Source organism: Pelodiscus sinensis, chromosome 4, assembly GCF_052426305.1.
Source record: "Pelodiscus sinensis isolate ZL-2025 chromosome 4, ASM5242630v1, whole genome shotgun sequence".
NCBI lineage: Eukaryota > Metazoa > Chordata > Testudines > Trionychidae > Pelodiscus > Pelodiscus sinensis.
The window spans coordinates 49,030,865-49,058,043 of NC_143055.1; the positions used below are offsets into that span (position 1 = coordinate 49,030,865).

The window sequence follows — 27,179 nt, forward strand, 5'->3', positions numbered from 1 at the left end:
CGCTTCACCCGAAGTCCTTGCCCCAGATTATGATCACATCCTTTTCCCAAAACTCCCTTTTAGACCCCACCCTTCCCCTCCTGCACCTAAGTCCTCTATCACAAGCTCCCTCCTAAACCCCACCTGCTGTCCTGGACCCCACCCCCCCCTCCAGAGAAATGCGGTCCTTGGCCATTTACCAAAATCTCGGAGTGGCCTCCCATTAAAATTTATTGCCTGCCCCTGATATAAAGGCATTACATATTCTAGAATCTTTATTAAAGGGTCGAGTTATTTGGTAAGTGTAATTTGTTTTGAAATTGTAGTCCAAATTTGTTTTTTATTATACCACCTAGATATATTACATATACTTCCTATATATCCTTCAGATATATCACTTAAACTATGTCAAACAGAAAGGTGACAGGCACTCTGGAAAAATGACAGGTCCTATACATATTATGATTACTATGAGTACACCTAAACTATGTCAAACAGAAAGGTGACAGGCACTCTGGAAAAATGACAGGTCCTATACATATTATGATTACTATGAGTACACCTACACTACAATTAAATGCCCAGGGTAGGGCTCAATCAACTGACTCAAGCTTGTGGGGCTTGGATTGTTGGAATATAATATTGTAGTGTAGACATTTGGGCTCAGGGTGATGCTTAGGTTCTGAGATGTCCCAGGTCCCAGATCTGAGGCTCCAGCCAAAACCTGAATGTCTATACGGCAATTTTATAGCTCTGCGGTCTGAGCTAGCTGACAAAAGCCAGCTTCAGGTGTTTAACTGCAGTGTAGACATAATATATGAAGAATATAGGATAATATACTGTTTTAAAATAAAATTTGTCATTTTCCCTGGTATGTGCAGAACTACCCCAAAATATTGACATTATCTCCAAATTCTTTTCATTATCTAAATTTTTATGTTGATTCTGATGAAATAAGAAATTTTCTAAAGGTTAAAAAGAATTACTTTTCTTTCACCTGAGCTACAATGATAGGAGACTCACTCTTCCTACTGACATAATTAGGCTAAAAAAGGTAATTTAAATGAGGTACCAATTAGAATAATTTAGATAATTCTTTACTACCTATGAAGAGTGTGGTTTGGTTTCTGGCTCTTTTTAAAGCATTTTTAAAAAACATACTTGTGGGGTTTTTTTCAGGATGGGTTAAAGACGACAATTTTTGTAATAATGAGAAATCTTATAATATTTAAATGTTTATTTGAATTAACATTGTTATAGAAGAATACAAATAAAAAGCTGTTTTGATTCCATCTCAATTCAATCCTTTGTTTATCTGCTAAGCATGAAAATTTAGTGCCATTAGGATGGTGGCTTTTGTGATGATGAGGATACATGTTTCCAAAATTATACCAGGACCTTTAATTTGCACTAGAGAACAAGAGGGAGAAGGCTTTATGTACCACTAAAAATTCCCAAAGTTAAATTATACCTTTTGGAAATGGGTTACTTCTGAAACTATTTTCAAAATTTAAAAATGAAGATGTCCTTATGATCTACACCTAACTGCTAGAAAAGAAAACCATAACAGGAATATTCTTCTTTTCCTACAAGAAAAAATGCTACAGACAATCAGTGTTTGTGTTTTCACATTACGAAAACATCTAGAATGTCATAGATTTCTCTAATATGACTATTTAGGCTAGCAAATAACTGCACTGGAGAAAATTTAATTTATTCCTGTGCTAATATATACAAATGAGACATGAACAGGAAGTAGTATTACATTAGTCTATTTTATATAGTACATAATGAATGAGAATGGAACAAATTAGCAATTTTAAAGTGGAACACTAATAGAATTCCCATAAAACCAGCTGCTGTTTTAGTTATTTTTGCACTTTAATTATTTCAGCTTGCAAACAAGAATTCAATTTTTCTTTTGCCAAATACTAAAAAACCCCTCATTTTTTTAAATCAGCATAATCTTTATAATGTTTAAAAAATGTACAAAATATTTAAGGAACACAGTTAAAAGAAAAAACACTTCATTGAAAACTCAACAGTAATATATATATTGCTGATAAAGAAGCCCTTTTTCTAAGTTGAGATTGTGAACTTGCTTAACAAGCTTCTGAAATGCCTCCCAAATGCTGAACTACACTAATTCAGCCACATCCAAGGCTTTCTACAAGTATGTGTGGGAAGTGTGAGCAGTATTTGCCTCCTGCAGATACATTTTAAAATTTGCAGCTTCTTAACTGTGTCACAAATGGTAAGAAAAATATTTTCTGAAAAGATCAGTTGACAGAACCATTTAATAATGATTAAATAAAATTGGGTTATAAACTGATTCCTTTCACAAGGATGACTTACCATCTGTGATCGGGATAATATTTGACTTGCAGTTAGTGCAGCTTCCTCTTCTGAGGACTCATCAGTATCCTCTTGATTGGTCAAGTTCAAGCTGGGTGTGCTACCAGAATACTGACATTCTTGAAGGGATGGTGTGTCTCCCTTATCGATACTGTCAAGTGAGCGCCTACGGACTCCCCAGTTGAAGTTGTCCATACTTTCACCCTGAAAAAAACAACAACAACAACAACAACGAAGTTTAGGTAGACATCTCATTCATTCATATATATATATATAATGTAATAATGAAATGATTACAACACAAAAGACGCAGGAATTCTGAATGCACAGTGAACAGAGTTTCAATCAGCCCTTCAATTTTACTGAAATTTTAAATACATTAAGTGATGTTTTTACTTATATCTTAATATTTTTATGGCAAATGATCTGCAATTCGCATCAAATGAAGTACGATTCTCTAATTTATCTCTTGGATATCTTATATTGGGATCTCACTAAATATATGATCTACAATCATATCTGTACCAAAATTACATGTATCTGACTACAAAGCACAGACTAACACACCACAGACAACAACAGATTAAACAAGCTCTGCACCAGGCTGCAACTTACCTGCAGCTCCTGGTTAGCAAAAAGGAAAACACACATAATTAGAAAGAACGAGGACAAACATGCAAGATACTGTATAACCAGGGGAAAAAGTTCTATTATATATTATTTGCCAACTGTAGAAGACTGATTCAAGCTCTGGAAAAAGCTTTAGTCAAAAGAGCTAACATTTTAATTTTTTTATGTAAAATTGTTTATGAAAAAAGTTATGAGACAAAACACTTAAAACAACATGTTTACAGTGCATTTTCCATGTAAAACAACTGTTTAAACAAGCAATACATGAAATCTTTGTCCTTCAACACAGATGAAATCTTAAATTGACTTTAACTGTCCACATTCGGTTCTCAAAACATATGAAGTCATAATTATTCTCCGCCGGGAGAAAAACTTTGATATTTTTAACTGGACTTTCTGAAGGATATTAAGTACTTCAAAAAAACCCAACAGTATTTATAAAGGGGACTCTAATCACCAATATATGGATCCTCCTTTTCTCATTTTCTAGCTGAGATATGAAAGATGGCATATGGTTTTGCACTCTGAGTGATATCTATATTTTAGTCACCATTTTTCCAATCTAAGTGGACAGGTAAGTAAGATCTTTGGCTTCTTGTGGTGCCTTTATCAATCTCTCAGTTATATAGTCAATAAGATTTCTTAAAAATAATCCTCTCAGTAAGTCCACAGGTCTAGTCTCCTCAGACTTGAAGATACCAGTTCCAAAGTTACCTCACCAACTTGTTGTTTCTCATGGCGATTCAAAATGGCATTAATATGCAAAAATGCATATTTTCTATCTTTTTCCCCTGTGAGTTTGTGCACTCCAGAGAAGCAGAGTATTTGCATGCAAAAGTAAATGAAGAGCTAGAGATTAATGCAGTGAAAACATGCTTAAACTAATATATTTCTTCCTCAGACTGATTATATTGCTAATATTTAAGTATTAGTAAAAAAGCACACAGTATATTTTAATATAAACTACAATCTAAATTGTTATGTTTTCATTATAACACATATAAAATGATATTCTAAATGTAAAAACGTTGTTTTTGTTGGTTAACCCTCTGTATTGTGTATTGATAATGGGCAATACACAATTTGACAGAGGGATGGGTGAATTGGTTGAGTGAGAATAAGGAATGGCTGTACCTGTCTGATCTGTTGTTAAAATTGACATCAAACCATTTTTTGAAGTTTAGTTTAGTTTGGAAAAGCAAAATGCATGCTGCCCACAAATCCTTTTTTTCAGATGTTAAAATTATAGAGCCAGCAGTTATGGCAGATCTTCTATTGGGTCTTAATGCTTTTGAATCTCTCTCTTCTCAATTGTTCACTTACTCCCTGTCAACTTAGTGGATCAGATACAGGGCAAAAGGGAAGGCCACAGAATACAAGAGATCTGGGCTGGTGTGTGTGTGTGGACATACGTGAATTGGACAAATAATTTGCCACAGGAATATGAGAATCAGCAGAAGGGAAAAGAAGTGTAAGGTGCTGGAGACCTCGGGGAAAGGGAGAATAAATTGAAGAAGTCAGGAAAGAGGAGATCAGGAGCCCACAAAGAGAGAGAAAGAAATCAGGGATGGAAAAAGAGAGCATTTGAAAGTTCAGATGAGTATCTAGTCTTCTTGGTGCTCATCTGAATCTAAAAGCTGTCCAAGGTTTTCCTATTATTAATGTAATATGTTGTAGGTATTATAATAGGTTGTAAGTGCTATATAATACAACAGGCTGAATTACAGAGCATATTGATTTTTTTGTTTTTCTCCCAATCTCCCTTTTGGGGTTCAGATCAAGACCTTTACATTATGTTGTGTACATACAATGCTTAATTTAAACAGACCATGATCCAACAGTTGGGGACTGGAGGCTCTACTGCAACACACATAATAAACAATAATAATAATAATTAATGATTGTTATTTTTAAACCTTTTATTACCTAATTTTATTAATTTAGCAGAATGAAAAATGAAAAAAAAATTCACCCAATCAAATACAATATGAATGGTAAAGGCAAGGACAGCTTTACAATGTAAATCTTAAGTGACTATAGGGTGGGTGAATGACAACTGAGATAATATTGCATTTCAGTAACTACTATTGCTATCCTATTACTTGAAATTCTTGAAATGTAGAAACAAACGAGTATCCAAGATTACAATGCATTCTTAATATGTTATTTCATTCAACAAAATTTTCCATTGCACTAGACAGCATTCTTACACAGTGGAAATTGCTTCATGGTGTTAATAAAAAATATTACATAGGTGCAAGAACTAAGAGCATAGGTTCTGTCGCACCCATAGATTTAACCAGGACTTCACTTCTAGGCCCGACTCCACTGTTCTAGCTGCCACCCCTGCCCCCATCATAGCTGCCATGTCAGGTCTCCCTTCCACACCAGTGTTTTGGCTGTCCCCTGCCCTGGGTTCCAGGGCTCCATTCCTGATTTTGTGCCCAACCCCAGCTTTGGAGGGGAGGCAGACAGACAGGGTAAGAGGGCAGGCTTTCAGCATCCCTAATAGTAAAAGTGTTCCCATGCCACTGAAATATTACACAGTCAAAATTATTACTTTCCTGGCTACAAGACATATTTCAGAATAAGTGGGTAGTTAAACCCACTTTCAAAAAGAAAACTGGTACCTGCATTTGACATTGCAAAATTTGTAGTCATGGTTTTGTTTTGATGGAAATAAAAATGAATCAAGTTATGGAACTGCTAACCATTCCTTAGTATTATACCAGCTTAACTCAGCTTTTAAGACATTCTAAAATAACAACTATAGAGCAAAAATTCCAGGATCTCACCTCTGCATCTTCCAACTCAACATCTAAAAAGTCAAAATCTTTAAAAACTCCAAATTGTTGTTCACTGCTGTTATCTTCCACAGCCATGTCCTCCTCTAGAATTACTTCTTCTGTTGTTGAGATAAGGCTAGTTTGTTGGTCTCCAACTTCCAAATCTTCATTAGAAGAAAACACAACCTATAGAAATAAGTAGTAATAGAAATACATATGGCTTAAGTATTTTAAGAGATAACATATGAGATGAGATGAGCCTATGAAATAGTAAATACAGTATTACTAGAAGCCTTTACTCAAAATACTATATATAAAATATGTTTATTTCATCTGAAGAAGTGGGTTGTGTCCATGAAAGCTCATACCACCATATACATTTTTGTTAGACTTTAAGGGGCTGTGGGACCATTCGTTGTTTTTAAAGTTTTTTCACTTACAGACCAACACACATAGGCATATGCAGCACATTTCATTAGGGTGTGCACCCAAAGAATTTTTTAAAAATGTATTTTGACCCCCGTTAGCCAGACCCCTGACCCCTGTTAACCATACCCCTTACCCCCATTGGCCACACCTCTGGAGGTAACACTCTGGGGGCAAGATGGGCACATAACCAGAAGTAAAAGGTGTCATGTGACACCCCCCCCAGGACTTTTCCCACCATCCTCCTACCAGCAGGGATTAATTTGGCCCCCACCAAACCTCGCTCATGCAACTATCTTGCAACTGCATTAACCCAATGTGTGTGACATTAACTTGGGGGCGGAGAGGCTGGGGGAAGTGTTCCCTCAGTTTCCTCCCATGAGCAGAATGAATTTTGTGTTGTGCACCAGTACTGAGTTCATGCTTGTTTGGATGTGCCATTGTGGCACCCAAGTTATTAATAAATATCTCATAAACCTTTCCCTTTTCCCTCTGCTGCCATGTTTCCTCCCCTTGCTCCATCAGCTCCCCTGGTGCCTGCTGCCCCCAAACCCCTCATACTCCTCTACTGTCCTGACTCCTGCCCTTCTCACTGCCCTCAGCCCTCCTGAGACCTGCCCCCCTCCACCAGCCCTTCTTTCTCCCGTGCCCACTCCTCCAGTAGCCCCACTCTGCTCATGTGAGCTACCCCTCCTCATCCCCTCTCTTAACACCTCCCTCTACACACCTGCGCTGCCTCTCTCCTCTGGTGCTGGTCCCTCCCCTGCAGGTGTCTGCCGTTCTGCTTCACCCTCAGAATCCCCTGGCACCTGCACCTTCTGTTAGCCCTGCACCCTCCTGGTGCTTCCCCCTTCCCTCACTGCCCTTGCCCCCTTTTTCCCTGGGGCCCACCCCCTCACCCATTCCCCTCATGACCATGCCCTCACACATGCCTTGCTCCATCCCTGCCTTCCTCTTGCCCACCCCTTCTTTCAAGCCTTCTACCAGCACCTCTCCCTTCCCTCTCTAACCCCCAATGCTTTTACCCTCTCCTCTCCCAGCATCACTCTGTCCTCCCTCCCACTGATACCTCCCCTCCTGCCCTTTTCCTCATTGTCTGCACTTGGCCCCCCTGGCATTTGTCTCTCCTTCACCCTGCCCCTTGGTGTCTTCCCCTTTCTTCTCCTGACCTGCTCCCGCCCCTCAGCACAAGCCCCTTCCTCTCCCACCCCTTTCCCTTTTTTCCCCCTTCCCCTCCCATCCCCTCCCTTACTTTACACCTTTGGCTTCTGCCTTCCTATTTCCAGGGCTGGAGTCAGAGCCGGCCCAAGCTACAGGCTGGCTGGGCCGTAGCCCGGGGAGCCTCAGGGGCACCGCGCCGTACTGCTGGGCCGGGCAGGGGCACTCCCAAAATCCGCACTGTGCTGGGCGGGGGTGCTTCCAGGCGCCTCAAGGGTGCTGTGCCGTGCTGCAGTGCTGGGCGGGGGCATTCCCGGGCGCCTCAGGGCCGCTGCACTGTGCTGCTGGGCCGAGCGGTGCTGCCGGGCTGGATGAGGCCCAAGGTGCAAAAATGGCTCGGGCTAGTCAGCCCGAGACATTAGGGTGTGCCTGGGCACACCCGGCACATCCCGTACGCACGCCAATGCTAACACAACTACTCTTCTGAGACATAAAATATGTAATTTTCTTGGAAATTCATATAAGTGAGACTTGCGAAGATGCAAGAAGGGAAGTTGAAATCCCCAGGATTTAATTTGAGATAAATAGATATTTAAGGCCAGAAGACATTATTGTGATAATCTATTTTCACTTGCATAACACAGGATGCTCTGTTTTACTCAGTAATTCCTGTATTAAGCTCCATAACTTTTGCTGAAACTAGAGCACATCTTATAGAAAGATATCCTATTCTGAATTATGTGGTGAACAGTCCATAAAAGATGGTTACTTACCTGTACTGCAACTGTTATTCTTTGAGATGTGGGAGCAGACCTGTATTTCCCTCAGGTATGCACATGCCTAGTGTACTGAAGCCAAAGAACTTTACTTAGCAGTACCTGTCAGGGGGGCACTCACAATCGTTAATCCTTGTAGCCCCTACTCTGCTTATGTAAGGGTGATGCCACCCTGAACTCTTCTCAGCTCCTTCACACCAGAATCTAATACTGGAGATTCTGATGCAAAGTAGATGAAGTGCAGGACATGGAATACATATCTGCACCCACATCTCAAATACCAAGAGTTTCAATAGAGGCTCTTCTGACCACCCATAGCTCTAGAATGTTGATGTGAACAGCTGATTCTGGATGAGACCATCTTCCCAGAGTGCTGTATTTATTTGTGTGTGCACCCGAGCCTTCCAGGGAGGCGTCCATGGTTATGGATATAGATGGGGGAGGCTACTGAAATGGGACTCCCCTGTGGAGATTGTCAGCCCGTAATCCCCATTGGAGGTACTCTTTCACCCTCTTTGGGTGAAGCTTGTGAAGGTGGTGCTCATGTGGTCGAAAGCAAGTGAGGAGCCATGCTTGAAGGTATCACATGCACAATCTGGCATAAGGGACCACGTACTGTGACAGACCCAGACCAGCCATCTGCCATTCACTGGTGGAAGAAATACATGCTGGGGCTTGGTTAAACAGGTTTCTCTTCCCTGAGTTAAAAAAAGGCCAAACCCAAGTCCAGCATAATCAGGAGGCATCAGGGTCAACTGGAACTTGCTAGAAGCCACAGGCTAATTAAACACCTGCAGCCAATTAAGGTTTGTGGTGCAGCTTTAAAAGGGCTCCCCCCAGGCAAAGAAGGGGGAAGGAATATAGTGAAGGAAAGGAAGGAAGAAGTACTGTGTATGACGATGGTCCTTGCCAATGATCTCAATGCCATGTCCACAGAGTCCAACAAAGCCTGTAAAGTGGTATTGGCTATGAGGGCTCCTTCGTCCAAGTTGGCCCTGAATAATGTTTTGCAGTTCTCCTTTATTGAGCAAGTGCTCAATAAAAATATCACCTTGTCAAAGAGATTATAAGTATATTTTGACAGTAAGGCAGAGTACTTTGCAATTCTAAACTGTAGCGGTGTGGATGAATATGCTTTGCAGCCCAGAATGTGCAACCCTCTTCCAGTCATTATCGAAGGGTGTGGACTTCAAGTGAGTTTGCTTGTCCCTTTTGTGAACTGCCTCCATTATAAGGGAGTTGGGAGTCAGGTTGGTAAATAGATATTTAGTGCCTTTGGCAAGCACATAAAATTTCCTGTCCTCCCTCTTTGTAGCTGGAGAGATAGAGGCTGGGGTCTGCCAAATAATTCTTGCCAGATCCAATATGGCCTCATTGACAGGTAGAGCTATTTTGGAGGAAGCAAGTCTGAAGGATGTCTGTAAGCTTATGCTGCACCTAAAGGAAAGAAATATCTAGGGAATCCTGCCACCTTTTTGTACAAGTCCTGAAAGGATTTAGTCGTCACCTGTACTAGGTGGTGGTGGCATTATAGATTCATCAGGAGAAGATTACAAAAGGTGTGATGGAGAAAGTGACATCCTCCTGGTCTCTTTTAGATCCTCCACCTCCTCTTGCATAGTATCTGATCTAGGAGACTGGTTTTTTGGGAACCACTGCCTGTGGTTTACTCTGGGTTGCCACCTAGAATGCTGAGCTCTAAAGAGGCACCAAGCATCCCAATCCTGCCACAACTGTGAGAACGGTATGGGTGAGAACCATGGGAATGGCTGCCACATCTAGGCTTGGCCCTGCTGCTGTTGCTGCTGCAGCTGAGAAGATGGCTTCGATGAGGAGAGAATGAGATTTTGCTAGAGAATGATGGAGATGAACTTGAGGATGTAGCTAATCTGCTTGGTCCTTCAAGGATAGGTATGGTATCAGTACTTAAGAGTGGAGTGCCTGGTATGGACATGGCCACCAGCTCCTGGTATGTGGTCAAAGGTCTCAGTGGAGGGAAAACTGGTACCAATTGTGCTAAGACTGCAGGGTATGTTTTTTTTTGTCAGCATCGGCCCTTGGGTTTTGTTCACACCAGATGTACCAAGTACCTGTGCATCCCCAGAAGCCTGTGCCTTCGGTACTGAGGAAGGCTTCTGCTTAGGGGACTTCTTAGTCAATCTCTCGGCAGTACGAGAGGAATGCTTGCTCTTGGGAGGTTTTTTTGGCTGGAGGATCGCATGGTGCCGACGACTCCTGGTCCAAAACTGCTGTGAGGGATGTATGCAGTGGAGAGGCTTGGGACACTGGCTCTGACGCTGGTCTTTCATTCTTCTCCATGGTGAAGAGCTTAAGTTGCAGATACCTGGCTTTGAGGGACCTGGATGACAACTTTTTACAGTGTTGACAATTTTGTGGAGAATGCTCCTGGTCCAAGCATCTGATGCACTGGCCATACCATCAGATATTGGGATGGATATTCTGCAAGACAGGCACCTCTTAAATCCCAGAGTGCCTGTCATGAGGAAAAAGGGTGGGAATTTTTTTTAATGGAATAAAACAGGGATGAAAGGCACCCGAATAACTTGGGGAAAAACGGTAACAATACCAACAATCAATCTAACATTATGTACTAAAGGAATCACGGAGTGCTGCTGGGTTCCGATCAAGCCTGGAGCAGTTGAGAAGGAACTGAGGGATGGTTGATGGCTCACATGGACTGGCATGCTTGCTACGGTGCAAGTGGCACCACACACGTGCGCCAGCACCCAGGATACTGCTGCTAAAAAGTTCCAATTATAATCAAAAGGATGCTGAGACACCTACAGTGGAGTGCTCACAGGGACACTCCTTGAAGAAGCATCAGTGGAATCTTATGTGGTCACACATTTAACTGTATCAAAGGCATAGCATGTACCAAGTCAGAGCGAATCCCCTCAGACTGATTTCAGACCAGGTGGCCCAGGCAGAGAAATCCCTCGGAGAACATGATTAGAACCTCGCCAAATGAGGAACTTCTTAGGGATTCCAAGGAGGTCACTAAGATAGCCACTAATCCTATATCCCTGTCAAGAGGCTTTGTGTCTACTGCAGGAGCAACTGTGGTATGCAGGAGGTCTTGACAAATCTCAGAGCATTATCTTACAAGAGAGGGTGACAGTTCCACACTTGATCCATAAGACCCTTCCAAGTGATCTGGCAGTAATGAAACAACCACTTTAGGTGGAGCCAATAAATGGTGCACATCATCTGCAGTCCACCATGCCAGCTTCACTGGCATGGTTGATGGTACAGTCAAAGACACTTTCAGTATTGATATAGGCATTATACACACACAGTACTGAACTGGGCATCAGTACCGAGGAAGTTGATACCAGACCTACAGATGTAGACTTCTCTAAAATTGTTGTTGGTACCAAAAATAGCATTTGTACAGTCTGTCTTTTCACTACTGAACAAGAAGTCAGCAGTAACCCATGAATCTGGGTATGAGGTGATGCACAAAACACTACCAACAAGCCAGCCACCAATCCAGGAGATGTCAACTATACAAAAGATAAAGCTATCACAGTCAACTGTTCTTGCAGGTTGACTGCATCCTGCATATCGGAAGATGCATGGTGTCAGTCTGCAATCCTACCAGATAGGGAGGAGGTCTCTCTATAAACTCTGGAGGGACACAAGGGAGCCAGTAAAAGGAGAATAGTCCCTCTTCCTCCTGAGACCAGAATCCAAGTCTGGATGTGGTACCTCCATCCATTTAGGCACACTTCACTGGTCTTGTTGATCTGCAGCAATTCCCAGGACCTCAGGAATTGTTGGGTAGGTACTTCTGCATTCCGATCAAATCATATCTTAACATACCCTCTGATAAAATAAATTCAGCGAGAGACTAAAAGGTTCAATGTAAGGCAGGTTTGCCAGATCTCAAGGTTTTTTTTGTAGCTCTTTTCTAAACCCTAATATTTTGAAGCAAATATTTCAACATCCTTTTTGAAGCGTGTCACCACAATTGAACACTTTATTCCAGCAATGGTCTCACTAATGTTGTATACAACAATAATACTACTTCCCTACTTCTGCTCAGTATTTAGCTGTGTAGATATTAACCTGAGCCGCAGCCTGTTAACCTGAGCCGCAGCCGTCTCAGTGGGAATTTATGTTAATCTGATTATGTACTATGACATCTAACTCTGACCCTCTCAAGAGTTACTGTTTTCCGGTATATAGTATGCATTCTTTGTTCCTAGATGGAATGACCTTTCATTTGGCAAGCACCTCTTTCTGTGTCATCTGCCTTTACCAGCAATGATTTTATATCCTCCTACAGGTCCTTGGTAAAAATACTGAATAGCACTGGGCCAAGAATAGACTCCTGCTAGACTTGACTAGAAGCACCGTTGATTGATTCTCCATTAATAATTTAATTTGAAATCTATCAGCGAGTTGTATGATTTTAGGAATTGCAATTATGTCAAAATATTTTTTGTTTTCTTATTAATAGTATCAGACCTGAAAATGCACTAGTATGGAATTTAGAAATACTTACTGATGGATTTTTGGGGAGACCAGATTCTGGGCCACACAGTGAGAGCAAATTCATTAGTTTCTCTCTAGTTCTTCTCTGAAAAAAAAAATCATAGAGCGTAACACTTATTAGATACACACAATTTTCCAGGCAAATTAGAAGCATAAAATATCTAGAACTTGAAACAAAAAAAATTATTACACCAATACATTTACCACTACAAAATCATTAATTTTCAGGAACATAAGATATATTGTGGATTCCAAATTACATTTCAATCTCAATCTCACTCTCTCTCTCCTTTTTATTCAGGCACATGGAACTTTGCTATATTTTTATACAAGATACCTGAGATAGCTGTGGCCTTTTCCAGCTGACAGGGACCAAGGCATTGGAATTGGACCCTGATGAGGTTGAAGAAGTACTCCGAGTGACAGCAATGACTTTTGGCTTCCCATTTCTTCCAGCTACACTGTGCTGATCACCATACTTATTTCCAATAATGGGGGTCTGATAGAAGAAAAACATTTAATCAAAGAATCATAGAAATACAGGACTGGCAGTAACCACAAAAAGTCCACCCTCCCTCCCCCGAAATAAGGCAGGATTAAGTATATCTATGCCAGCCTTGACAGGTGTTTCTAAATGTTAGTGTAGAATTCAAATATTTATTAGTAACTCTGTATATTAAGATACAAGCTTCTCTGCATTTCTGCAATTTCAAACAGCCTTCCTATGTGTGTCTGCCTCAGCAACTCTCCACCTGTTTTCAAATCTCATCTTAATATATATGTGGGCCAAAACCAGATCACAAGATCTGAACTTTCCAACAGTTTTAGAAAGTTCGTTATGGCTCATTGGTGTACTCTCCTTTGCCCATAATTTTTCAACTGGCTCCAAACTCTACTATTAGCTCTATGACTAAATGAAGGATTTTGTGATACAGTCTATTTAAAATGCAAAATACGTAAAAAGCTGTGTTTATAAAGCATAAGCACACATTTGGTTTGGTTTGACAACCTAGCAACTTCAGTGGGAAATGTATGTGTATATCTTTTACTCTACTTGGTAAACAGTCAAGGAAAATACATCAAATTCTGAGAAAAGAACAAAAAATCTGATTTTATTTAATGCATTAATGTATTCTGATACCCATAACCCAAAATGAAAATTCTAACGCATTAAAGGTTTGCGACCTGAGCTCTGTCCCAGTTGAAATATAATCTGAATCACAAAATATGACATTTTAGGCCCTGAAGACACAAAAGTTGTATATGTACATCATACTATTTTCCACTAATAGCTGAAGCTCTTTAAGATTAAACTTGATGCTACTGGAGCAAAAGACACAATCTTGAGATTTTATGATAAGACTAGAATACACTGAACAGGATTAAATTATTTTTAAGATAAAAATGGAATATACAATTCTTGGCAAATTACAATGATCGTATAAGGGCTTGATTGTGCAACCCTTTTACTGGTAAGCACTTATTCACATGAGTAGTCCCATTGATTTTAATGAGGCTACTCCACTGAGGAAGCACTCAGGGTATGTCTACACTACAAAGTTAATTCGAACTAACGGACGCTACACTAGCGCTCCGCTAGTTCGAACTTAATTTGAACTAGCGGAGCGCTTAGTTCAAACTAGGTAAACCTCATTCCACGAGGACTAAGCCTAGTTCGAACTTACTAGTTCGAATTAAGGGCTGTGTAGCCCCTTAATTCAAACTAGTGGGAGGCTAGCCCTACCCAGCTTTCCCTGGTGGCCACTCTGGCCAACACCAGGGAAACTCTATTGTCCCCCTCCCGGCCCCGGACCCCTTAAAGGGGCACGGGCTGGCTACGGTGCCCGTGCCAGGTGCAAGCCTGCCAGTACCCAGCCAGCAGACCCTGCACCTGGCACGGCTCGAGCCGCCACCCGATGCCCCCCAGCCCTCCCTCTTCCTGGGACCAGGCTGGCAGCTCCCGGGAGCTTGCCCAGGACCACAGGAGGCGGGCACCACGACCTCCGCACTAGGCACAGGAAAGCGGCCGTCTAAGGCAGGAGAGCTGCCAGCCTGGCCACCCAGGAGCAGGTTTGCATGAAAATCAAGGTGGTCCACTGAGACCCCCGACCCTGAGCCCTGAGCTTAGAATGGCCGTACTGAGTCAGACCAAAGGTCCATCTAGCCCAGTAGCCTGTCTGCCGACAGCGGCCAACCCTAGGGACCCTGGAGGGGATGGACCGAAGACAGTGACCAAGCCATTTGTCTCGTGCCATCCCTCTCCAGCCTTCCACAAACTTTGGGCAGGGCACTCCTACCCCCTGGCTAATACCCCTCCATGGACCCAACCTCCACGAATTGATCTCACTTCTCTTTAAACTCTGTTCTAGTTCTAGCCTGCACAGCCTCCTGCAGCAAGGAGTTCCACAGGTTGACTATTTGCTTTGTGAAGAAGAACTTTCTGTTATTAGTTTGAAGCCTGCTACCCATTCCTTTCCTTTGGTGTCCTCTAGTCCTTCTATTATGGGAACTAATGAAGAACTTTTCTGTATGCACCCTCTCCACCCCACTCGTGCTTCTATAGACCTCTATCATATCTCCTCTCCATCTCCTCTTTTCTAAGCTGAAAAGTCCCAGTCTCTTTATCCTCTCTTCATATGGGACCTGTTCCAAACCCCTCATCATTGCAGTTGCCCTCCCCTCTCCCACCCTCTCTCTTCCCCTCTCCCACCTCCTTTTCCCAGTCTCCCCGAGTTTTGTTCAATAAAGAGAGATTCTATTTTTGAACACAATTGTCCTTTATTTTGTACATCAGGAAGGGGGGCTAGGGAGAGGTAAGTGGAAGGAGGTGAGGGAGGAATGGGGTACGAGCCCACGATGGGGAGGACTGGGCTGACTCTGCGGGCTTCTGGGGGTGGAACCTCTCCTGCAGCCCCCCAATTGCCCCCTCTCCCAAGATGGCAGCCTGCGGCAAGTGCAGCCGGTCTGATGGCCGAGTGCTGTGATGTGCCCAGTGTGGGTACTCCGGGCACTCCAAGCCAGGACTACTTTGCAAGCGGGGCACCCCTGAGAACTGTCTGTCCGGGGTGGGGGTTGGGTCCCTTTAAGCACAGCCCTCGGCTAGCGTGAGACAGCAGCTCCACGCTCTAAGTCCTACTCTGATGCCCTGCCGGCACTGCTTCTGGCCATCCTTAACCTCTGTTCAGGGTCCACTCAATGTGGACATGCTAGTTCGAATTAGCAAAACGCTAATTCGAACTAGTTTTTAGGTCTAGCTGCGCTAATTTGAATTAGCTTAGTTCGAATTAACTAATTCGAACTAAGTTAGTTCGAATTAGCGCTGTAGTGTAGACATACCCTCAAAGAGGAAGGATTATACCAACTTAGTCCAAAGAGGACCCAAAGTTCATTTTACAGTCATAGCCTAATTTAATTAAGTCTGACAAGTAACCTACGTAAGAGTGTAGTATTATTAAACCTTAAAAACTGATATTTATTTTTTTCTGTTTACATCTTTTAAAACTCTTACATTACAAACATGAGTAATAACAGAATCTCAGTTTGTAATATGATGTCATTATTACATTTCAGTTACAGATAAGAATTACCTCTGATATATCAAAATGAAAATCTAAGGTCTTCCCAGGTAGTTCCTTGGAGACATTATTAAACATTTTTGTGAAAGAAATTTCAGGAGAACCAATATCACCGCCATAAGACTTTGGAACATCATTAGGAACAACTAGACTTGCTGATCGAGACACCACCAGTTTCAAAATATTAAGAGCCTCCTTCCAGTATGGACTCTACCAGAAAATAAAATGTACATGAATTACAAATGTGCACACATTACAAAATAATTACTTCCAGTAGATGTAGCTATCAATAGTACACAACAGTTGTTGTTCATGATACTTTAGGTAGAAATCTATTAATTACAGATTTTTTATTTTAAAAACGTATAGAAAAGCTCACATCTTTCAATCTCAATGTGTACCTTCATATATCTGTAAATAGGAAATGCACAAAACAAAATACGACAAAATCTCAACTGCCATGTTTACACCAGGCAACAGATAGCATAAAACTGTCATTATGCACTGCATTAAAATATGAGGTAAAGGAATGTGCCTCAAAAGCGTCTTGTGTATGCATTCATTCTAATCAAGAAAATAATTAGATTGTTTTAGTCAGATATGAAATGTTTTTTGTGATAAAAAATTAAATTTATATAGTGAGTTAACACTACCTACAATTTCTAAAAACAGCTGTCTGGGAGTTCTGTATTCTACACTAAGACCTTACGGTCTGCAGAGGCAAGGTATAACAACAATGAGGATATGCCCTGCATTCTGCTTTCTCCCCAGTGAGGAAGACATTAAAATGTAGACAACAGAGAATAGAGAAAGGTGCATGAGGACGGAATGGAAGCAGCAGGAGGGTATTCCACTGATCCTGCACATTCCATGAGGTTCACTTTCTTTTCTTCCTCCCTATTAGACTTAGAAAGGTGTCATCTGGGCCTCATCCATCAGCAAGCCTTAGTAGATCTTTATCAGACTAGAGATCATTACAAACCCAAATAGGGTAGCTGGCTCCCTTTCCAGCCCAAACAGTATACAGTAAAACTCCATTGGTCCGGCATCCAATGCTCCGGCACTCCTGATGGTCCGGCACCAACGGGAACCCGGAAGTGCTTCAGGCAGCTGGACAATTGGAGCTGCTCTGCGCCCAGCTTTCCCGATTCAGCTGCTGCTGAAACTGACCAGCAGCTGAATAGGGGAACCCGGAGGCAGAGCAGCTGGGGTGCTGCTGGGTTGGTCCCCTAGGGCCGCCCCTCAGCGCTGCGGGACCAACCCGGCAGCACCCCAGCTACTCTGCCCCAGTCATCCCTGATTCAGCCGCTGCTGAAACTGACCAGCAGCGGCTGAATCGGGGATGCCTGAGGCAAAGACGGACTATCGGAAGGGGGGGCTATGAGGGGTCTGAGGTGGCATCTCCCCCCCCCCCCAGATCCCACATAGCCCCAGCCTCCCCCCCCCCGCCTTCCGATAGTCCGGCATATCTGATAATCCGGCACTGCCTGGGTCCTAAAGGTGCCAGATTATCGGAAGTTTACTGTAACTGGAAAACTGACAATTGTATTTAGACTTGGCAGTAGGACTTGGGTTGATACCTGAAGAATATCCCACGGCTCATGAGGGTGATGACCGAGGGCTGCAGAGAGGATCCTAATGCCTACAGGGCAAGGGGTTTGAATACTTCTCTCCCACCACAGCCAATAAAAAGGAAGTTATTTACCTTGTGCAGTAACAAGGGTTCTTCGAGATGTGTGTCCCCGTGGGTGCTCCACGACCTACGGGAACACTACGCGAAGAAGAACATCCTATTTCCCCAATGGGAGCTCTACTCCTTTTAACCCATTCTGGGGACCTCAGGAGATTATTAGAAAAAAAAAGGAGCAATGCTGTAACAAACTGACCCTGGTTTCTCTGCAGACTCCACTAGGATCCCAGGAAGAGATATTCTTGCTTTTATTTCTTATGTGGTATTCAAGAGTAGGGTTCTCTTCTTGCAGACTTCAAAGTCTGAGCAAGAAGAATGCCCCTACAAGCTCACTGATCCCCAAAATTTCATAGTTAGGGGTACTTTAAAACTAAGGAAATGCCACAGAGAAAATCTTTGCTAAAATGGAGACAAAGCTGCAGACAGATATCTGTTATTTAAATATATATCACCTTTGAAGACTGTTTGAATTAAAACCATTAGAAAGTAAGTAAATTAAATGTTAATATTAGTGTTCTCATTAGGAAATGCATCTCTTACTCAAACCACCACCATAATCATAACTTTAACCCAGTACTATCACCATAATGAAGCACAAAGTATTGAATAAGATTGCCACTATTGTGTCTTTATATCCACTTAGTGTGGATATATTTAACTAAAGGTTTAAGAGAGGAAAAATAAATGAAAGTAGGTATCATCCCACTTGCCACAAATAATGGGAGTTAAACTACTCTTAATGTATTTATTAAAACTGTTTCTATATGGATTTATAGGTTAAAGCTGACAATTACCAGACAACTGATGTATTAGGGCATTAAGCAGCCCACGGGATGGACGTGGTTCACCAGAATTAGCCCCTGGTGGGCCCGCCAGATGCTTTATTTACCTGAGCGTCCAAAGGTACAGCTATTGCAGCTCCCGTTGGCTGCAGTTTGCTGTTCCCAGCCATTGGGGGCTGAGGGAAGTAGTGTCTCAGCCCGCAGCTTCAGTCCTGTAGCTTCCATTGGCCAGGAATGGCTAACAGTGATCAATGGGAGCTGTTAGTTTATGTACCTATAGACTATCAATCTTGGATAATGCCCCTTTAAGAGAGATTACTGTCTGGAAAGAGGTTAGAGGAGCCTTCTATATATTTAGAATGTGAGAATTTGAGAGTGAAGTTGACCCTTTTCTATTCTTTGTATTTATTTGTGTTACTGTAGCACGTAGGAGCACCACTCACGGACCTGGACCTCACCCTATTAGGCTCTGTACAAATTCATAACAAAAAGACCAATCTGAGCCAAGGAGTTAATTTAAATATGAGACAAATGATTAATAGAGACATATGGGAGAGTACAAGGAAACAATGAGACAATATTAATCTTCACGAAAGCCAGTGGTCTCTGCACATCAGTAGCCTACCCGTTATGAAATTTTTTGTCGGCAACATGGCAAATTGGAATTTTGAGAAGGGATTTCAAGGTGACTAATGATGTGGGTTTGTAGATGTACCAAGTCTGTGGAAGAACCCATGAAAGTATTTGTGCCTCTATATAAAGAGTAAACAATACCAGCTGAAGCAGTTTCTATTGGAATAAACATTTTAAAATTATATACTAAAGTAATATTTCTTTAGTCTTTCAAAGGATTGTATTGTACATTGGAAACAGTTCGCTCAAATTTAAGTGTTCAAGGAAAATGGCTATTTTCTTCTTCTCCCTTCTACCAGGTAAGAATAAAAATAGATTTACTGGAGCCTTTCAAAATCATCCACAATTGTTAATTTCATTTTAAAGAGCTTGTTCACAACTCAACAGCTGGAATACAAGGACTTCTGTCAAGATTATTGCTTTATTTGTTCCAGTGTTATTTTAAAAGTCAGCAAAATTTTGAAAAGATATCACTTCTTGCACTTTTAATTATTTAGACTTCAATGTAGGTTAAATGTAACGATATATACATGAATAAGATTTCAGGCTTTAAATCAGATTCAGAGACCTGACAAAAATAAAGCAGAAGCATTTACAGGGGTTTTATACAGGCTCATGCTGAACCATCTCTTGAAGTAATCAGGACAAGAGTATGAGTACACAACAGGAAGCATATGGTCTAAGTGCACTCTCTTTAATTGAACACTGATAGCCTTCAATATAGTGAGCAGTTCCAGCTGGGAAGATGCGGAGGTGGGGCTGGGGAAGAGAACTGAGAAAAGGAAAGGAAAGAAAACATACCAGAAGAAGCATATCAGCAACGTTACCTTTTATGTTGCTCAAAATTTCAGGATTCTCCCTGACTGAAAACATTTCCAGTATTTGAAGCTACATATATTTAAATGTTGTTTAGAAATTGTATATGGCATGTCTCTATCAATAGCATGTGTCATACATTTGTAGTTTATTTCTTAAAAATGTAATAAATCAATTTACTATTTTATAAGATAAACAATTACTCTCAGGATTATAGTAAAATCGACACAAATACTGGTAATGGATATCTATTGGGCTTCAGTCTTATGATTTGTCCAATGCATGTGTACATTTCACTACAAATGTACTTTCAGTCCTGGGTAGTTGTTTACTAAGATTAATTATTAGAAGTATATTCTCATTGCAGGATCCTGAGAAACTAGACAGTACTACCATCTGTAAAGTAGATAAAATGCTAACTGCCTCTTTTTTGAGGGGAAGAGGTTACCAAAAAGAAGAAATTCTACCCTGCTAAAGAAAGTGTCCAACTACACTTATGTTCTTTCCCTTTCATTATCATCAGTATTGCAAGAGCTAATTTCTTCTTTGCGTAACTTACTAATTAAGATTACATTCAATAAAGATAAAGTGTTCCTATAGCAGTTAAAAGGAAAGGGAGCAGACATCAAGCCAGGAAACTATGACTACATCGATCATCCGGTTATGCTTAATGGCTCTTGACACAAGGACAATAACTAAAGTGAGTATCTATCATAACAAAATGTCCAGAGAATACTACTCTTCCTGGTTAATTATGATTAAACCATTTTGTGGAACTACATTTCACAATAAAGAAGGTCAGGGATAAAGAAAGAAAAATCAGAACTTTGTAGACTGAAATGATTATACCCTTCAGGCATTTTTGTAATTTTTTTCTACAAAAAGCCCAAATTTCTCCCAGGGATTACATTTTTTATCAACTGTATTGAAAATGTGAAACAATGAATGACCAGAAGCACAATTTTGTCATCTATCTTTTGACAGTTGCTATCATCTAAATAAATGTACCTGAATTTCATTAAACTGTATTTTAATGTATCTATGTCCATGCTCATCTGAAGAACATTAATATTAGTGCAAGTAATCAAATAAGCATTTAACTATGAAGCTTCTCTTCGAAAACAAATATGCTTAAAGAAGGAATTTCTGCAGTACATGGATGTAAACATTTTCCTTTATCCAGAAAATTGCATTGTGATAGCAGAAAGCTTGTATTTCATTATCACTATATACCTACAGAGGCCCAAATCTGTAAATAGTTAAGAATGTGTATAAATACACTCATGTAAGTAATTCCATTAAAGTCATAATGTCTATTACTGTGAGTAACGTTAAACACACACGTAAACATATACAGGTTTGAGGCTATTTTTAACAAAACAAATACTGCTGGATTCCACTTAGCACTGCCATCTTGATAAAGTCAACTGACTACTTTTGAATGATCTTCATTAAAAAATAGATGCTAAGTGCATCTGCATGACATTTTTCTTTACTTCATAAATATACGTTTTCTGGTTATTTACATTTTCAGAATACCCACCTGAACATATTTACCAATAACCTTTATGATTTCCAGATTAAACTGCTTCACTGGTGCTGCAGACAGGTCAATATGACTCAGAAGACTATAAACGATCTGCAGTAAAGATTGCTGCATGCTTGATAATCCTTTCTCTAGCAGCTAAAAATATAATAAAAGAAGTAAATTTTAATAATGTTACTTGATGGCAGCACAGGATATAAAGGTTTGTATACAATAATAAATGCTAGTTAACTTTGCTCTACATTTCTTCCCTCCCCCCCCCTTATATTTATGTGGTAAATTATCCATTTATTTCAAAACTTTGATGTCTGGATTGTAAAAGAGAATACAGCAGAGTACAATAAACTGCATATTCTATTCCAATATTTTCTTCTGTATTCACATCCTTCGTTTATTATGTAAGGTAATTTTGGTGATACTTTAAATGTTAATACTGGTCTAAAGCACCTATTAGCAAAATACTTTAGACTAAATAAAATAACTCTCCTAAATCCCCAAAGCTTCCTGAATTCATATGTATGCTTCTTTAAAATACTGTACAAAAACTGGAAAAGCTGCAAACTATGTTACATACAGGACTTATGATCTGCAAGACTTATAGAAGTTTGATTCATATAATTTCTATGGTTTTTAATCAATAAAATAGTCACACAAACTCAAAGATTCATTCAGAAAATAAAAATCAAGAGATACCAGGGTTATCAGTATTTTAAGTGACAGATTTTAAGGGCAAGTTCTGATAAATTCTCCATGCAGAACACTCCTATTAGGGGCAATAGTAGTTTGCACATGGAGCACATGCAGAACTCTTCACTAAATTTTGTCTGCTCAAAGCAATTTGAAAAACATGTCTCACAATATGAACATCTTTACTCTCTGATTAAATTTTATTTTCTATTGAGATCAACTTTAAATTACAACTTAGTCTGGATCATAGAATTTCTTTTAAATATATGTTCTCTAAATATATTTCTTTAATACCAAAATATATGTACTTTTTCCAGACTTTGATTGAAATAAGAAAGGCGCAATAACAACTGTGTGCCAGAAACTGATGTAAAAGGCACAGAATGTAATATTTTTTACAAAACATAACTGTCATAGAAAAATAGACCCATCATAAGTGGAATTACCATTTCAATTTAAAAATTCAGATTCACTACTCAAAAATGGTTTTAGCCATCCTCTCCTCTTCAAATCCTACAACCTTTTAATACCACTTTCTTCCACAGAAGAAGTCCTGATTTTCAAGAAAGTGAAAAATAAGAGTGTGCCATCAATAAACGCATGGTCTAACTCAGGCTGTCTAAATAAATAAAACAATTTTAAATAAAATTTACCTCTGCAAGGTAAGTTACCAGCTTAAATGTTGTTTCTGAGAAGGAGTCATGCAAATATCTACACACGACATTAATCCAATTAGAACAGTCTCTGGAATAACTGTGAGTACTGTATAAACTCATCATATGTGCCAAATTGGCAAGGGTTGGTGACTTCTCTTCTGCACAAACCTACAAAACAAAAAATAAAGAAATTAATTTCCTTCACTTACCAAATTATTGCGTATATGGAATATGTCTGTGGTTTTCAAACTAGGAGTCACAGTCCAGTACTGGATCATGGAATGTCAGGCACCGGGTCTCATTGCTACAGGGTGATCAGTGGAGATGCTAAGGTAGGCTTCCTGCCTATCCTGACACCGCAGACTAGCTCCTTTGGGGAGGGAGGGTAGAAGAGGGAAGAATGCACAGGGCTCCGCACATGAACCCTGCCCTGAGCACTAGCTCCACACTCCAATTGGCTGGAAACCTGCTGCTGGCTGCTTCTGTGGTGCAGAATGGTCTGCAGTGCCAGGACAGGCAGGAAGCCCGCCTTAGCACCCGCACTGCATCGCTGACTGGGAGCTGCTCGAGGTAATGCCTACTGCCCTAGCTCTGAACTAGGCTCTCCCAAAGCCAGTCTTCTCCTACAGTCCATCCTCAGCTCCGCCCCGGAGCCCACACTTCAGTCAAATTATGTTGGGTTGTGAGCATCTACAATTTTCTCCAACTGGTTCATGAGAAAAAAAGTTTGAAAATCACATGATACTTTTCTGAAATTTTAGGATTTAATTTTCAGTAAACACTGAGGACAATAGCTTCAGAGAAGCAGCCGAGTTAGTCTGTAAGTGGAAAAACTTAAAAAACAACGTATAATCTAGCAGCACCTTAAAGATTAACAAAACATGTAGATGCTATCATGAGTTTTCGTGGGTACAACCCACTTCTTCAGAGGACAACGTAACCACAAGAACGTCTGTTTTTATATAGGCTCAATAATTTCAATGTATTATAAAATAATGATAATAATAATATAAAAATAACTGCCAAAAAGATTTTAAATTATTATTCTATATTAAAAATGTGCAGAGTACGTACACTGTTAAAACAAAATAGCCATGTAGGGTAATAATCATGCCTTTAGGGGTAGCTGTACTGGAGGCAGTTTTACAAGAGAGAGTAGCCATGAAATCTGATCAGTGAAGGATGCCTGGGAGGGGATACATATCCTGGAAGACCTGGCTCTGTTGCTTGCTAGGCTATTCTTACTTTTCTACTCCAGTTCACCCATACTTCTGGAGCTACGCAGCTTAGTTACAGGTTCCCTAGTGTGGCAGGCACTCTTGCACAACTACATCCATACTTCAAGTGGACTTACTGCTCTGTTATAAACTGGAGAAGTCTGGGCAAAAAATTTGGCACAGTGTTTTTATTGGTAATACTTTAAATAATGATTTTATGTAACTATTAATTCAATGTATGATAAACTGATCATTTAAGATGGGAGAATAATTTTTGATGAGCAGGCACTACAAGATTTTGGTAAGTGGTTAAGGGCTGCACTTTTCTACAAAGGGGCTGCAGGATCTGGGACAGAGGTTGGGTGCAGAAGGATGCTCAGGGTCTGCGTTTGGAATACAAGAGAGGGTGTAGAGTCTGAAAGTTTGGGTGAAGGAGAGGCTTGTGACCTGGTGCAGTGTCCAGGAAGGGCTTTAAGGCGCAGGAAAGGATTCTGACTTGGTGCAGAGGGATTTGGGTGGTGATTTGCAGCAGCAGACTGGGATGCAAAGTTGGGGAGGAGGTATAGGTGCAGGAGAGGAGTCTGGCCTTGGGGAGGGATGTAGGAAGGGGTGCAAGACCTGGGACGGAGTGGGAGATGCAGAAGGTTTAAGTGGTGACCTGGAATGCAGAAGACTTGGGTGGTGACTTGGGGCAGAGAGTTGGGTGTAGGAGGGGTGCCAGATGCAGGCTCTAGCTAGGAGGTGCTTACTTACATGGTATCCAGCCAGCAGCACAGTGGAATTGTGGCTGGGTCTCCAGGGCAGCAGGGTGGCTTAGAGGCTAGGTTCTGGAGTTAGCTGGTGGCAAAGGGGATGTAGGCCCCTGCAGCTGGGGCCCCAGACCTAGGATTTTCAGCCTCTTTTCTAAGTCTGGTTCTTAAGTTTGGGGTATGGCCCCAAGAGTCCAATTTCTCTCTCAGTGAGGGTTCCCTGTAGGTTCTACTGCTTTGTAACAAGGGGAGGGGCTGGAGGCTTATATGCTCCTGAGGATGACCCAATAGACAACTTTGGCTCAGGTCCCGCAGACAGCAGAACCTGCTCTGGTCTCCTCACTGGTCAGCCCCTAACTGAGTCAGGTTCCTTTCTCTTTTATCCTCCCTCTAGGCCTGGCATTGGCTGCAGGTAAAACAGAGTGGGGCTAGTTGAGCAAAAAGGCTTTGTTTAACCCCTGTACTGCGAGGCCCTCCTCACACATGCATCTGACGAAGTGGGTCTTTGCCCACGAAAGCTTATGCTCCAACACTTCAGTTAGTCTATAAGGTGCCACAGGACTACTCGCCACCTCCTCCCACAGGGACCCTCAGGCAGACTCCCTGCCTGCCACAGTCTCAGGCCACTCAAAGCAGCTGGCTACTCCATGTGCCTCTATGTGCCATGTGCTGGGAAGAAAGTGAGAAAGAATATGCATGCTGCCCCCACCCACAGCACAATCATGGCAGCTCCCAGTGGCCAGGTCTCTGGAGCAGCCTGAAGCAGTGCTTGGCAGGGAGACTGCGGCAGGCATGGATCCAAAGGCTTGATGGGCAGAATCCAGCTCAAGGGCTGAATCTTGCCCATTCCTGATTTAAGTGCTCAATCATACTCCCAGATGGATTCAACAATTTTGACAATGAATTCAAAAAGAGAAAACCTTGAATAGAATAAATCTGTTGAATGAATATTTCCTATAGGCTACGTCTAAACTATACCCCTCTGTCGGCAGAGGGATGTAAATGAAGCACTTTGAAAGTGCAAATGAAGCGGGGATTTAAATATCCCGCGCTTCATTTGAATAATCGTGTCATGGTGCTGTTTCGAACAAGCTCCATTTTGAAACTGAAACAGCAGTTTAAATGCAGTTTTTTCAACAATGGGGTGCTTTTTCGAAAGATCCTGTAGGAGTACAGGATCTTTCAAAAAAGCACCCCGTTGTCGAAAAAACTGCTTCTAAACCACGGTTTCAATTTCGAAATAGCGCCATGATGCGATTATGCAAATGAAGCGCGGGATATTTAAATCCTCGCTTCATTTACATCCCTCTGCCGACAGGGGGATGTAGTTTAGACACAGCCACATAGTACTGACCTGAAGAAGAGTTGTGTGTAAACTCAAAAGTGTCTCTGTCACCAAGATAAATTGGTTCAATAGAGAGAGTTTCAATGACCAGTTCTCCCTCCATTTCTTATTGCACTTGTTCCATTGTGATTGCATAACATTTTGCAAATTCCAATGGCAACTACAGTGCTTGCTTACACAATGGAGCAATATAGCAGTATTAATAAAGTGCATATGTATTTTAATTGTCTTTAATAAAATACATGTTTTGTCCTTTTTGAAAAAAAGTTAATTAATTACATTGCTCACTGGTAATCTTTAATTAACCTTTCCCCTTCCTTCCATCAGTTCTCTTCCTCCATCCTCTTGTTCTTCAGCATATGCTTTGCCTGTACCCTTCTCTTCCTCTCTCTTGAATATGACAAACCCAAACACCCAATCCTTTTCTCTACTTGTCTCCCAGAAATATACCTAGCTGCCTCCTTTACTTCTTCTCTGGACATTCTCCTCCCTCTGGTAACTGGCAGCTCCATTCACACTCTGGCTCCTGTGTCTGAGGGCAACTTTGTTCCTCTCCTGTTCTTATAACAATATCACTGCCCTGGGAGCTGACAGCCTCCACGGGCCCCTGGGCAAGGTTGTGGTGAGCCCTGGCTCCATGCTCCCAGAAGGGATGGGGTCTTGGGATGGGGCAGCTAGCCCTCAGTGCAAGCCTATCTTAGATAGCATTTTTCCTCTGCAGATATCAAGCACTTTACAAAAAGAAATCAGTATCATTATCCCCATTTTACAGATATGGAAACTGAGGTATAGATGTGACAAATAATGTCACCTAACAGGACAATGGCAGATCCTGGAATAGAACTTAAGCCTCAG

The 27,179-nt window shown here is 41.2% G+C and overlaps 1 protein-coding gene across 11 annotated transcripts in view; it reads right to left on the bottom strand.

Annotated features, from left to right (window-relative positions):
* FRYL (FRY like transcription coactivator) overlaps positions 1 to 27,179 on the bottom strand; it is a 394,001-nt gene that overhangs the window by 48,366 nt on the left and 318,456 nt on the right. For all 11 annotated transcript variants that reach the window (XM_075930452.2, XM_075930453.2, XM_075930454.2 and 8 more), the window contains 7 exons: positions 23,011 to 23,181; positions 21,668 to 21,808; positions 16,216 to 16,413; positions 12,966 to 13,127; positions 12,639 to 12,713; positions 5,760 to 5,936; positions 2,335 to 2,538 (listed from right to left, as the gene is read on the bottom strand). In XM_075930452.2, coding sequence (XP_075786567.2) covers positions 2,335 to 2,538; positions 5,760 to 5,936; positions 12,639 to 12,713; positions 12,966 to 13,127; positions 16,216 to 16,413; positions 21,668 to 21,808; positions 23,011 to 23,181 — 1,128 coding nt within the window. The remainder of the gene's footprint in view (positions 1 to 2,334; positions 2,539 to 5,759; positions 5,937 to 12,638; positions 12,714 to 12,965; positions 13,128 to 16,215; positions 16,414 to 21,667; positions 21,809 to 23,010; positions 23,182 to 27,179) is intronic.